Source organism: Nannospalax galili, unplaced genomic scaffold (assembly GCF_000622305.1).
Source record: "Nannospalax galili isolate Female #2095 unplaced genomic scaffold, S.galili_v1.0 scaffold138, whole genome shotgun sequence".
NCBI classification, from domain to species: Eukaryota; Metazoa; Chordata; class Mammalia; order Rodentia; family Spalacidae; genus Nannospalax; species Nannospalax galili.
Genome location: NW_008341333.1, coordinates 922953 through 936810, shown reverse-complemented (window position 1 = coordinate 936810; position 13858 = coordinate 922953). Strand labels below are relative to the sequence as shown.

Genomic DNA, 13858 nt, shown 5'->3' with positions numbered 1-13858 from the left:
TTTCCTGACACATTTGTTAAAAGCCAGGCATGGTGGAGCACACCTTTAATCCCAGCACTTGGGAGGCAGAGGCAGGCAGATCTTAGTGAGTTCGAGGCCAGCCTGGTCTACATAGTTCCAGGAAAGCTGGAGCTACAAGGAGACCCTGTCTCAAGACAAAAAACAAAACTAAAAATGAACCTATGATATGACCCGGTTATACCACTCCTTGGAATATACCCAAAGGACTCATCCTATTATAGAAACACTGTACAACCATGTTTGTTGCTGCTCTTTTCACAATAGCTAAGAGATGGAAACAACCTAAGTGTCCCTCAACTGATGAGTGGTTAACACAAATGTATATTTACACAATGGAGTTCTATTCAGCAGTAAAGAAAGACGAAATAATGAAATTTTCAGGTAAATGGATGGATCTAGAAACTGTATACTAAGTGAAGTAGCACAGACTCAGAAAAACAAACATTGTATGTTTTCCCTTATATGTGGATCCTAGCGCCAAATCCTTTTAAATTCCAGGTCCTTTTAATAAGATGATGCTATACAGCAGTCCCTTCTGCATGAAATAACTACCATCATCACGACTTCAGCTGAGCCTGATTGCTAAACATCATCACAATTGGACTTGTTGACAGTTGTGCTTATTCATTAAAGGAGGGCCAAGCAGGGTCACTGGACCATTACTGGAGTATCCAGCCACTCTTCCCAGCCAACTGTATGTACTTTGACCTTAATCACACATGGCCTCCTGGATTTGAGGAGGGCTAAAGTATACAATCTGGGGAAGGCTAGGAAGAGAAGGCATGACCCATACTGGGTAAAGCTTTCCACTGTGCATACCCTCAGGTCATACATACACCTCAGCAACCCCTCAGTTATCTTGGTAAGTAAGCTCAATAAATTCATTGGTTCCCTGGTAAAACTTTAATCAAACATTGGCTCTACACCAGAGCCTTGAAAGGGAATAAGCATTGCTTAGCATCCTCAGGAAAAGAAGTCTACAAGATGGAAAATTTTTTTGTTAATGCTATTATGTCGCATATTTATTTAAAAACATTGCCTTGCATGGGACTAATCAGGGCCTTCAGGGGATAGAGCATCACCTGTATATTAGAAAGTGACCATCTTTGAGGTAACTTGGTCATTACGAAGAAAGTTAAGTAAGCTGAACAACCTATGATGAAATGTCAGGATGAGACAAAAATAATATATCCATAATCTTAAAATTTCTATGGTCATAGTTTAGTCAACTAGTTTAAGGAACAAAATATATATCTAGTCAGGGTTTATCTGAGGATATTTGGTTTTTTATCCAAGCCTTATCTACATAGCACATGATAATTAAAAGTACCAGACTGGTGGAACTAACCTTATTGGTTGTTTAACAGCCGTACTTTGAGGCCTATACCAATCTGGTCAGAGGGACTTAAAGGACAGTTTTTGCCCCTTGCCCTCCAAGGTCGACAGAGTTCCAGGGGACTATGGGACATCTCTCAAAAAGTCCTGTAACTGTGGTGAGTCACGTGTTCTCTTGTTCATGGAGGCCGTGGAGACCCCATGAGATGGACTTGAACCAGTGTCCAATCTACAAAGAGGAGGATCAACTCAGAGGAAACATCTCATTCATGCTTCCAAGTGAAGCCAGACATGGTCAAGCAGGACATTTGACGTATCTTCACATAAATGGAACTGGTAAAAGAAAGGAGCCACGAGCTCCTCCCAAGCCCATGTGACCCCTGAGGAGCAGATTCTAAAATGACCTTACATGTAAAAGTAAATTGATTTATTTGGGTCAACTGTATGGTCTTAAACACCCAAAAGGAAAGTATAACCAAAGAGTAAAGTCATCGATTACACTTCCCAGACATTAGGCTTAAGTCTATATAAAAAGTTATTTAGACAATCATTTCTCATTGATGATTTTGTTCCTAACCGGAAAGTGCTACTCAGATGTAAGGCTTTAAATCTTGGTCTCCAATACTGTAGTGCCCTGTAGCTAAGGGAGACAACCAGCTTTTGTTCTAAAATGATGAACAAATTTGTTTTTACCCCCTATCTAGAAGCCTTTGAGAGGGAACTGACACTGATTGTAACCACTCCAACGGCTATCAAAATGCCTGAAAGGAAATCCTGAATCCATCACTCTAGCGTCCAGCCTTGGCAGACAAAAGAAAAAACAGGAGAAACCCAATAGAAGGATGCATTTGGAAGCCCTTGTCAAGAAATTCCAGTGGACTCTCATATTAACAGTTGAAAATTGCCCTGTTCTGATGTTTTTTTTGTTTTTGTTTTTTTTGTTTTTTGTTTTTTTTGTTTTTTTTTTGAGACAGGGTCTCCCTGTAGCCCCAGCTGACCTGGAACTCACTATGTAGACCAGGCTGGCCTTGAACTCACAGAGATTTGCCTGCCTCTGCCTCCCTAGTGCTGGGACTACAGGTGTGTGCCACCACGCCCAGCTATGTTCTGACTTTTTTCTAGTTCCCTGTCTGGAATTTGTACTGCTAATTACTCTTGTCTTTACTTCTCCTTCATGTCTCCTATTCACAATTCAAGGACTTTTTCCCCCCCTAGAGATAAGAGTTATGTAATTTGGGAGTCTTTTAGATAGACCCACTGAAAGGGTACTCTAATTGCCTCACCCTGCATCCCTATTCGGAAGGAAGAAGCCAGAGAGGTCTGTGTGCCAATTCCCTATTGGCAATTTGGGTAACCTCTTCAGAGTATGGTGTGATAAGAATAGAAGGTAGGAATTGGCTAGGCAGTTAGGGTAAAAAGACCCCAAAGAAAAGTAGCCAGTTTCTTGGCTACAGCTCACAATGTCCTTGGGCCTCTTGGCAACATACTCTGTTCCAAAGGCCAAAAATGTCAAAAATATTTGGGAGCTTTTATCTAATCCTTCAAAGATTTTAGGGTCACCTCTTCAGATGGAGGAATGTTAGAGTAGCCAAAAGTCCCATAGAAAATAAAGAAGAAAGAAAATAAATAAATAAATAAAACAAAAAAGCCTTTATGAATGTGTCAGTATACATTTCAACATATCTGGATATATTTGGACTTTAAGCAGTCACAGTAGGTGAGAGATTGACATGGCAACAGTAATGTAGGCTTATCACTCACTGATACACCCCCGTGTCTCAGAGAAACAAGTATAACTAAGAAGTTCTCAACGTGTGACCCAGGGAACCCATGTGGAGACACCAGCCCTTTCAGAGGGGTCCATAAACTGAAAACTTTTTGTAATATCAAGGTATTGTTTACCTTTTTATTCTCATAATCTCATAATTGAATAGTTGAATTTAACTAGAGACTACCTGACTTAATATCACAGGAAACTGAATGCAGAAGAAAATTGAAGAATCTAGGATTTTGTTTTTGTTTTGTTCTTTTTGAGACAGGGTTTCCCTGAAGCTGCAGCTGGCCTGGAACTCACTATGTAGACCAGGCTAGCCTCAATCACACAGAGATCCACCTGCTCTGCCTCCCAAGTGCTGGGATTAAAGGTGTGAGCCACCACACCTAGTGATTTTATAATGGAAATAGAAGAGTGCATCAGATGGATGCCAAAAGCTCTTGCAGTGTGATGGTGATGAGGAACTTTGGAGCAGGAAAACTCTGAGGCAAGAGATAGAAATGGGAGAGGTGAACCGGAGTCTTCTCCCCTGCCCTTGCTCTTACCCAGGATAGAAGTCTTTGTTTCCCATGGCTTTCATATTCCTGTGATCTTATGACTATAAACCTGTAAACTTCTTACTTATCACATGTACCATTTACTTGTATGTGCTGTTTTGCCTTTTGCTTGCGTTTCCTCACATATGAGTATAAAGGCCCCCAAAACTTGGCTCCCTTAAGGAATGATCCGTGGGTAAGTCTGGCTAAGGGAAGATTAAACTCCCTCTCCTCACCTGACTTTGGCTGTTGGTCTGTGATTTTCCTTAACAATTTTTTTTGTCTCTTTGAGACAGTGTCTCCCTGCAGCCCCAGCTGTCCTGGAACTCACTCTGTAGACCAGGCTGGCCTCGAACTCACAAAGACCTGCCTGCCTCTGCCTCCCAAGTGCTGGGATTAAAGGCGTGCGCCACCACACCCGGCAACAATTTTTTTAATGCCTACAGAGGCCAGAAGAGGGCATCAGGTCTCCTAGAACTGGAGTTACAGATGGTTGTAAACCACCATGTGGGTGCTAGGATTCAAACCAGGATCTTCTGCAAGAGCAGCCAGTGCACTTAACTGCTGAGCCATCTCTCCAGCCACAAATTTTATTTATTTTTATTTTATGCATATAAGTGTATTACCTGAATGTATGTAAGTGCACCTGTGAAATGCCCACAGAGGTCAGAAGAAGGCATTGGATCCCCTGGAACTGGAGTTAGGGATGGTTGTTAGCCACCATGTGGGTGCTAGGAACTGAACCCAGGTCCTCTGCAAGAGCAGTCAGTCCTCTTAACCACTGGGCCATCTCTCCAGCACCTTAGTCTCAGTCTGTATCCCAGTCTCAGTCTGTATCCCAGGCTGACCTGAAACTCCATTTAGTGAGTTTTTATGATCTTTAACTTGAGGCAAGCCTCCTGCCCTGAGGCCTCCAAAGTTCTGGAATTATAGACATGAACCATCATACCCAACTCTTAGAGTTTTTTTTTTTTCTTAATGCTAGACTTTAAAGAGATATTAGATTTATCATTGTCCTTTTAATTATTAAACTTGGTAAGCAGAGTTATCTAAAGATGTCTACTTTCTCCTAATGGCTGAAACCTTTGATTATGTTACCCCCCCCAAACACAAACACTTTGTAGATGTAATTAGGAATCTTTGGGGGCTACATGCTTAGCTCAGTGGTTGAGGGCATTCTGAACATGTGTGAGGTTCTAGATTTAATTTCTCATATCCAAAATAAAGTATTTCATGAGATGAGGAAACCATTATCTGGGTAGGCCCAGTGTAATCATAAGACTAAGACTCTGTCTTTGAAAGTTCACTACCAAGGATTGCAGGCAATACCTAGAAACTGGAGAAAGCAAAGCAAAGCAAAGGATTCGCTTCTAGAGCCTCCAGATGGATCATAGCTTTACTATAGCTTGATTTTAGCTCTTGGAATCTACATCAGATTCGGACCTACAGACCTGTAGGAATAAATTTTAGTCACTGTGTTGTACTTATTGCACCACAATGGGAGTGACACAACTGCAAGAACAGCAAAGGTTCCTAACTGCTGAGCTGTCTCTCCAGCTCTTCTACATCCCTCCCATGAGTTTAAAAATTGTTTTTCTTCTTTTTTCTTTTTTTTCAGAGCTGAGGACTGAACCCAGGTCCTTGCGCTCGCTAGGCAAGCGCTTTACCACTGAGCTGAATCCCCAACCCCGAGTTTAAAATTTTTAAAATCGTATTTGTTTATCAGTGTGTGTGTGTGTGTGTGTGCAGCTTGCGGGAATCAGTTCTTTTCTTCCACTTTGTGGGGCCTGAGGATCAAACTAACATCTTCAGCCTGCCACTTTTACCCACTGAGCCATCTCACCAGCCCCCCAATGAGTCCCTTTATCAGCTTTGTCCTAATTAAGTTCTATCCTTTTTTAGTTTCATTTCTGTTGTTGTGACAAAATACCCTGACAAGGGCCTGGAGAGAGGACTTAGTGATTAAGAACACTGGAGGTTCTTGCAGAAGACCTAGGCACCCATACAGCTGCTAACAACTGTCTGTAACTCCAGTTCCAGGGAATCTGACACCCTCTTCTGACCTCCAAGCGCATTGCACGACATGGGTGCACTTACACACATTCAGGCAATACAGTCATACACATAAAATAAAAATAAGTCAGGCATGGTGGCGCATGCATTTAGTCCTAGCACTTGGGAGGCAGATCTCTGTGAGTTCAAGGCCAGCTTGGTCTACATAGTGAGTTCCAGGTCAGCTGAGGCTACAGGGAGACCCTGTCTCAAAAGGAGACAATAATAATAATAATAATAATAATAATAATAATAATAAAATAATAAAATACCCTAAGCCAGGCATGGTGGTGGCACACACCTGTAGTCCCAGCACTTGGGAGGCAGAGGCAGGTGGATCTCTGTGAGTTTAAGGCCAGCTTGGTCTACATAGCAAGTTCCAGCCAGCTGGGGCTACAGGGAGACTCTGTCTCAAAAAGACCAAAAAGAAAACAAAAAACAAACAAACAAAAAACAGCTGGCAAAAAGCAACTCAGGGCAGAAAGAAGTAGAAAGAAGTTTATTTCAGCTTATAGTTTCAGTTTACAGTACATCCTTACAGGGGAGTCAGTGCAGAAACTTGCATGTCAATAGTCAAAATCAGAGCAAAATTCAGCTCTTAGTGGGACATCTGTATCAGGGAAGAAAGGATGGAAAGATTCTAAGAACTAGTGACAGTGTTTTCCAGACACAAGCTGGAAGTTGCACAGCAGTTTTGACAGCATGCACAAACCTGAACAAAATCCCAGTGTGGAGAGGGAAGATGGTCACAAGGTCCCACCACTGAGGAGCTATCAGCAACTGATGGCTGCTGGGAGAACGAGAGTCAGTTTTTGGCAATGGTTCAGTTATGGAGCCCTATCCCATGCACACTGTGGCAGCACCCCATAGTAATACTGGCAGCACTAAGTGGACATAGTGGATTTAAAAAAAAAGACACATGCTGGGTGTGGTGGCGCATGCCTATAATTTCAGCACTTGGGAAGCAGAGGCAGGTGGATCTCTGTGCGGTGGAGGCAGCCTTGTCTACATAGTTCCAGGCCAGCTGGGGCTACAGAGGCACCCTGTCTCAAAAAAAAAAAAAAAAGACTCTCTGCTCCTCCCCATTCTAGAGACAGCCACATCTTCTCCTCCAGTCTCATGCAGTGCCAGCCTCATCCCTGAGACATTATGGTGAAGGTTGGAATGAACAGATTTAGCCATATCAGGTGCCTGGTCACCAGGGCTGCCTTCAACTCTGGCAAAGTGAACATTGTTGCCATCAATGACCCCTTCATTGACCTCAACTAAATGGTCTACATATTCCAGTATGAGTCCCCCCACAGCAAGTTCAAAGGTAGAGTTAAGACTGAGAATGAGAAACTTGCCATCAATGGGAAGGCCATCTCTATCCTCCAGGAGCAAGATCCTGCCAACATCAAATTAGGTGATGTTGGTATCAGGTATGTATGTTGTGGAGTCTACTGGGGTCTTCACCACCATGGAGAAGACTGGGGCCCACTTGAAGGGTGGAACCAAAAAGGTTATCATTTCTGCCCCTTCTGCTGATGCCCTTATGTTTGTGATTTGCATGAACCATGAGAAATATGACAAGTCTCTCAAGATTGTCAGCAACGCCTCCTGCACCGCCAACTGCTTAGTCCCCCTGGCCAAGGTCATCCATGACAACTTTGGCATCATTGAGGGACTTATGACCACAGTTCATGCCATCATAGCCACCCAGAAGACTGTGGACGGCCCCCCTGGAAACTGTAGCACGATGGACGTGGGGCTGCCCAGAACATCATTCCTGTATCCACTAGCACTGCCAAGGCTGTGGGCAAGGGCATCCCAGAGCTGAATGAGAAACTTTCTGGCATGGCCTTCTGTGTTCCTACGCCCAATGTTTCTGTTGTGGATCTGACCTGTGGCCTGGAGAAAGCGGCTAAATATGATGACATCAAGAAGGTGGTAAAGTAGGCATCCGAGGGCCCTCTAAAGGGCATCCTGGGCTATACTGAGGACAAAGTCATTTCCTGTGACCTTAACAGAGATACCCACTCTTCTACCTTTGATACTGGGGCTGGCATTGCCCTCAATGATCACTTTGTCAAGCTCATTTCCTAGTATGACAACGAATTTGGCTACAGTAAGAGTGGTGGACCTCATGGTCCACATGGCCTCCAAGGGGTAAGAAGCCCTAAACCACTCACTCCAACAAGAGGAAGAGAGAGGCCTTCAGCTGGGGAGGTCCCTACCCCAACTCAGCCCCCAGTACACTGAGTATCTCCCTTTACAGTTTTTATCCTAGATGCCCCCAGAAGTAGGGAGTCCTACTCTCTTGAATACCATCAATAAAATTCACTGCACCCACCCCCAAAAAACAAAAACAAAAAACAACAACCCCTCCACATGTTGTGGTGTCTTATACCTAGCATTCAGGAGGCAGAGGCAGGTCAATATGTGTGAGTTCCAGGCCAGATTGGTGTACATAGAGAGTTCCAGGACAGCCAGGGCTATGTAATGACATCCTGTATCAAGAAACAAAACAAAAACAACCCCACATGAAACTGGGAAGGAATAGTAGTGGGGGGTGAGGGAAGGAATGGTAATGGGAGTGAACTCTGTTCTTACACAGTTCAGGGTCCCCTGTCTACATAATGCTGCCACCCACATTGAACTGGGTCTTCCCACACCAATTAACTTAAGATAATCCCCCACAGACATTCCCACAGGCCAACCCAATATACACAATCCCTCTTTGGGACTCTTCCTAGGTTGTATCCAGCTGACAAAACTAACCATCAAGGAGGTTGGAGAGATGGTTCAGAGATTAAAAGCACTTGCTGCTCTTGCAGAGGATGAGTTCAGTTCCCAGTACCCACATTGGGCACACTGACAACCACCTGGAACTCCATCTCTAGGAGATCTGATACCTTTTTCTAGCATCCATGGGAACTGGCATGCTCTCTCACGCATGCACACACACACACACACACACAATTTTAAAAAATGCTAACCATCACAATACTCATCTCCTTACAAGTGTGAGTTCCTTAGGATCAGATGTTTGAGTCTTACCACTTCAGTCAATAAGATTTATATTGTATGTGTATAGAATATACCTGGATAGCATTACAGAGAAGATCTTACAGGAAGGATGGAAGAGAGTGTTTGTTGGGGAGTCCCCACTCCGCTTGAATGAGCACAGGAAAAAGGAATTCTTTATAAATTTTTTATTGAATTTTTGTGTATTTCATATATAAAATCATCTTTATAGTCAGACATGGTAGTGCATGCCTTTAATTCCAGCATTTGGGAGGCAGAGGCAGGTGGATCTCTGTGAGTTCAAGGCCAGTTTGGTCTACTTAGTGTCAGGCCAGATGGGGCTACAGAGAGATGCTGTCTCAAAAAGACAAAAAAAAAAAAAAAATCATCTTTATACCCCATTCTCCTGTCCCCTTTGGCACCCTCCCATAGCCCCTCCAGTGGAGTTCAAACATTCGATCGTTTGTTTTAAGGCCTGTTATGCAAAGTTAGTGTCTTGAGATGTCCCTCAGTGCAAGTTCTTCCACTGGGGCTTAGTCAGCCTACTTTCAGGAATTCTTACAGAATGTGGAACTAACTATTCAGGAAAAATTTAGATGCTATTCTACCAAATGAGTTTTATTGATCTTTGAAAATACATACATGGTGCTGGGGGTGAGTTCAGTGGTGAAGGGCATGTTTAGCACCCACAAAGCCATAGGTTCACTCCCTAGCAACCCCTGAACGTGTGTGCGCAGGTATAAAATATAAATAAAATTAATTTGATTATAGTTGGTATGCACTCTTTTTTCAGTGATCTTTAATATTACTATTTTCTACACTTAGCCTAATATCTTTCAGCTTTTAAAGGAATAACAAGAATTATTCTCCAAAATAATTTGTGTACTTTAAATAGCTCTTACAATCACACACAGAAACGTCCTGAGCAGCCTAGCTCAACAGCAGTGCCTATAATCCCAGCTATTAGCTATACTGGCAGTAGGTTCCCTTGAGCCCAGGAGTTCCAGGCCATCCTGGGCAATGAATCCGTCAAGACCTTGTCTCAGAAAAGGGGATTTGGGGTGCTGGAGAGATGGCTCAGTGGTTAAGAGCACTGGCTGCTCCTGCAGAGGACCTAGGTTTTGTTCCCAGCACCCACATGGCAGATAACAACTGTCCTAATTCCAATTCCAGAGGATCTGATGCCGTCTTCTGACCTCTGCAGACATTGCACAACACGGGTACACTTACACACATGCAGGCAATACACTCATGCACATAAAATAATAAAATATTTCACAAAAGGGGAGGATTTTCGAGAAAACTAACTCCTACAAGTTTTTCTTTGACCTGGGCACCTGTCAGAGAAGGCATACAAGCAGACACGCAGGCACACACATAAATACATAGTAAATAATAATTTTTAAAGTTTATTTACTTTTATTTTATATTGCCTGCATGTGTGTAAGTGCATCCATGTCGTGCAATGCCCATGGAGGCCAGAATAGGGTGTTGGATACTCTGGAACTGGAGTTAAGGGCAATCGTTGGGTGCTATGTGGGTGCTGGAACCCGAACCCGGGTCCTCTGCAAGAGCAGCCAGTGCTCTTAACTGATGAGCCATATCTCCAGCCCCAGTAAGTAACACATTTTTTAAAAGAGTGAGTTAAAAGATTAATTTGATTTAAATTAGGCCAGAAGCGCCTATTTTCTTAGCTCTGCCCTGTGCACTGGGGCGGTTTTACAGCTGTTTGGGATGGAACCCAGCTTTAAGACCACAGACAGCCAACAGTCTGACCTCGGCCACGCCCTTTCCTCTTGACTCCTCCCCAGTTGCTTTTCCTTATTTTCTGGCCTTTTGCGGCCACCGTAGGCAGTGCGGCGAGATGGCTGCCTCCATGTTCGTGGGTACGGTGCGAGCGGCTTCAGGTCAGTGCTCCATTGATGCCTTCACAGAGGGACAATTGGCGCGGGCCGAAGTGGCCTTGTAGCCGGGAGGCTAACGGGCAAAAGCCCAAGATTCTTTGCGGCTCTGACTTCCTTCGGGCCGGGCGCGCGCCGTGCACGGGGTCGTACTCGTGCGGAATCTCCTGTGTACCGGTGTATCCGCGCTCTCTGCTTCCTTTCCTGTCCACCCTTCCCTAGAAAACAAACCAGAGAGACTGACGTACAGGAGGCGAGGGCGACACCCCAAATCCCACCTTTTTAATTTAGAGGCTGACACCCGCGACCCACGACCTTTGACCTTGAGAGTAATCGAAATTCTCTGAATTTTAGGTTCTACAGAACTAAGGCTTGTAAAGCATCTCGAGTAGTGCTTGCGAATCGTTAACTCTCGGAGTGGCTTTAATCCATGCCACTCCTACTACGGGGTGAAGATAGGACATTGCAAAAAGTTAAAATTATTCAAGTATGATAGACATGCAGTATGTTACTTCAGCACAAAATATATTGCAGGGATAAAATTGTGGGAGAATAATAGCAATTTTAAAAAACAAGATTAAAATAAAAATTTCAGGCGTTGGAGCTTAAAATGGAACTTTTTATTGTGTTCAAAATGTCTATAATGAAAAATGCATGTAACACATGAATGGTTTGACAACTCTAAAGCGGGCATATGTGTAACTAACACCAGGTTACATCAAGCCCCTTCTCTACCCACTACATCTCCAGAAGAAACTTTGCTCTTATTTTGTCCCTCATTACCTTGCCTATTCTTCTTGTCGTTTTAGCAACTACATTTCTCAATAATATACGTTTTGTCTGGTTTTGAACTTTGCATTCATTTGTATTTAATGTGTACTGTAATGTCTGGTTTCTTTTGCTTCATGAGGTTTATTCCTTTGCATGATACTGTTTTGCTTTCCTACTACTGTAATAATCTCTTATACGAATATTTCACAATTCTGTATTCTGTTGATGGACCCTTGCGTGCTTCCAGTTGGGTGTCTAGTTTTTTCAGTTAGGCTGGTTTCCAGCTCACCGTATATCTCAGGCTGGCCTTGAACTCCTGATTCACCTACCTTAGCCTCCTGTGTCCTGGGACCCTCAACACCTGACTGGGTGATGTTATGTTCAAAACTGATTTGTACTATATCTTGATACATAAATGCAAAAGTGTTTCTAAGAATGTGTGTGTGTGTGTGTGTGTGTGTGTGTGTGTGTGTAAGAAGAGAGACAGACACAGAGACAGACTAGCTGTGGAATTATTGGATCAGAAGGCACATATATAAGCATTTGCAGAGGATGTGCTTATTCAGTTACCTTAGAGGAGGCCCCGTATCTTCACCAACACTTGTTATTACCATGTTATGGGGGAAAAAAAAACAAACCCAACAACTTTGAGCCACAAAGAAGTCAAGCATTTACCCAGAAGAAAGAAAGCTCATTTATTCTCATGCATGAGGTCCCAGATCTTGCAACAAAGGTGTCAAGATGCGTCCCAACCAGAAGTACAGATGGAGATTAGATAAGCAATTTTACATCGTCATCTTATGGCTGGCACCTGGGCCCTGTGTTTCTTTGCATGGTGGGCCGTGTTACCTCAAGAAAATTCCTCCTGAGTTCACTCAGTCGTCATAGCTTACAAAGTAGATTTCTAAGGCCTGGGCCAGAACATCTGCCACTTTTTGCTCTATGGCTAGGCCAGGCTAATTGGGCTAGGAATCGATCAAATGGTAGGTATCACTGGCAGACATTTAGATATCTGTCACGCTTGATCTCCACTTCTCCTGGACTAGTTGAACCAGTTGTCTTATTAAATAACTTGGTGAACTTTCCATTCTGTTAGTTTTACATAGTTATCAACATTCAGATGTAGTAAATGGAAAGCATCACAGAGCTTCAAGGCATTAAAGAGTAATAAAACATCTCAGGGTAGTGAAAACATCACAGAGCAAAAAAAGCATTGCAGGGTTGCATTTCAAGGTATCTACCTAGTAAGTGAAACAAAAGGAAACTTTTTTTTAATTCTCTTTTTTTTATTTTATGTGTATACATGTATTGCCTGCATTTAGGTAAGTGCACCTGTGTCCTACAATGCCTGCGGAGGTCAGAAGAGGCTGTCGTATCCCCTGGTACTGGAGTTACAGACAGTTGTTAGCTATTCGAACCCGGGTCCTCTGCAAGAACAACCAGTGTTCTTAACCACTGAGCCATCTCTCCAGTCCCACAAAAAGAAACTTTAAATGGCCCAAGCTTACAAGGATTATATAAGAAGACCTACAAATTAAAAACAAAATTTTAAATTTATTATTTTTATTTTATTATTATTTTTGTTATGTGTATGAGTGTATTGCCTGCATGTGTGTAAGTGCACCCATGTTGTATGATGCCTGTGGAAGCCAGAAGATGGTGTAGGATCCCCTGACACTGGAGTTACAGAGGATTATTAGCTGCCATGTGGATGCTGGGAATCAAACCCAGTTTCTCTGCAAGAGCAGTCAGTGCTCTTAACTTCTGAGCCATCTCTCCAGCCCCAGACCTACAAATTTTTGTCAGCCTAATGGCTATACAATGGTATACAGTGTGTCTTTTGATGAGAAGGTCTTATTTTCAACTGGTGCTGTGGTGACACATGCCTTTAGTCCCAGCACTTGGGAAGCAGAGACAGGCAAATCTCTGTGAGTTCAAGGCCAGCCTGGTCTATGTAGTGAGTTCCAGGCCATATGGCGCCACAGGGAGACCATGTCTCAAAAAGACCAAGATCTTCTTTTCATCTATTTAATATATGGTGCTTGGTCCTTATATCTAATTTTTTGTTTATTTATTTATTGATCTTTTTTGAGACAGGGTCTCCCTATAGCCCCAGCTGGCCTGGAACTTGGTATGTAGGCCAGGCTAGGCGTGTGCCACCACACCTCATGGTCCTGTGTGTGTGTGTTTAAAATTTTATTTTTATTTTATCTGCCTGCGTATAGGTAAGTGCACCCGTGTTGTGCAATGCCCACAGAGGTCAGACAAGGCTGTCGGATTCGCTGGGACTGGAGTTATGGACAGTTGTTAGCTGCGCTGGGATTCAAACCTGGGTCTTCAGCAAGTACAACCAGTGTTTTTAACCGCTGAGCCATCTCTCCAGCCCCAGTCCCTTCTATTTTAAAAAGAGGTGTTATAAGTCATATTAACTGACTATGCTGTTTTTTAAATTTTATTTTATT

General features: G+C 43.2%; 1 protein-coding gene and 1 pseudogene across 1 annotated transcript in view; both read left to right on the top strand.

The window, feature by feature from the left end:
- Positions 1-6867: 6867 nt before the first annotated feature.
- Positions 6868-7803, top strand: LOC103737066 (annotated as a pseudogene).
- Positions 7804-10540: 2737 nt separating this feature from the next.
- Positions 10541-13858, top strand: part of Mrpl35 (mitochondrial ribosomal protein L35) — a 12375-nt gene continuing 9057 nt past the window's right edge. Inside the window, exon 1 of the mRNA XM_008836739.3 lies at positions 10541-10631. Within this exon, the coding sequence (XP_008834961.1) occupies positions 10589-10631 (43 nt within the window). The 5' untranslated portion in view covers positions 10541-10588. The remainder of the gene's footprint in view (positions 10632-13858) is intronic.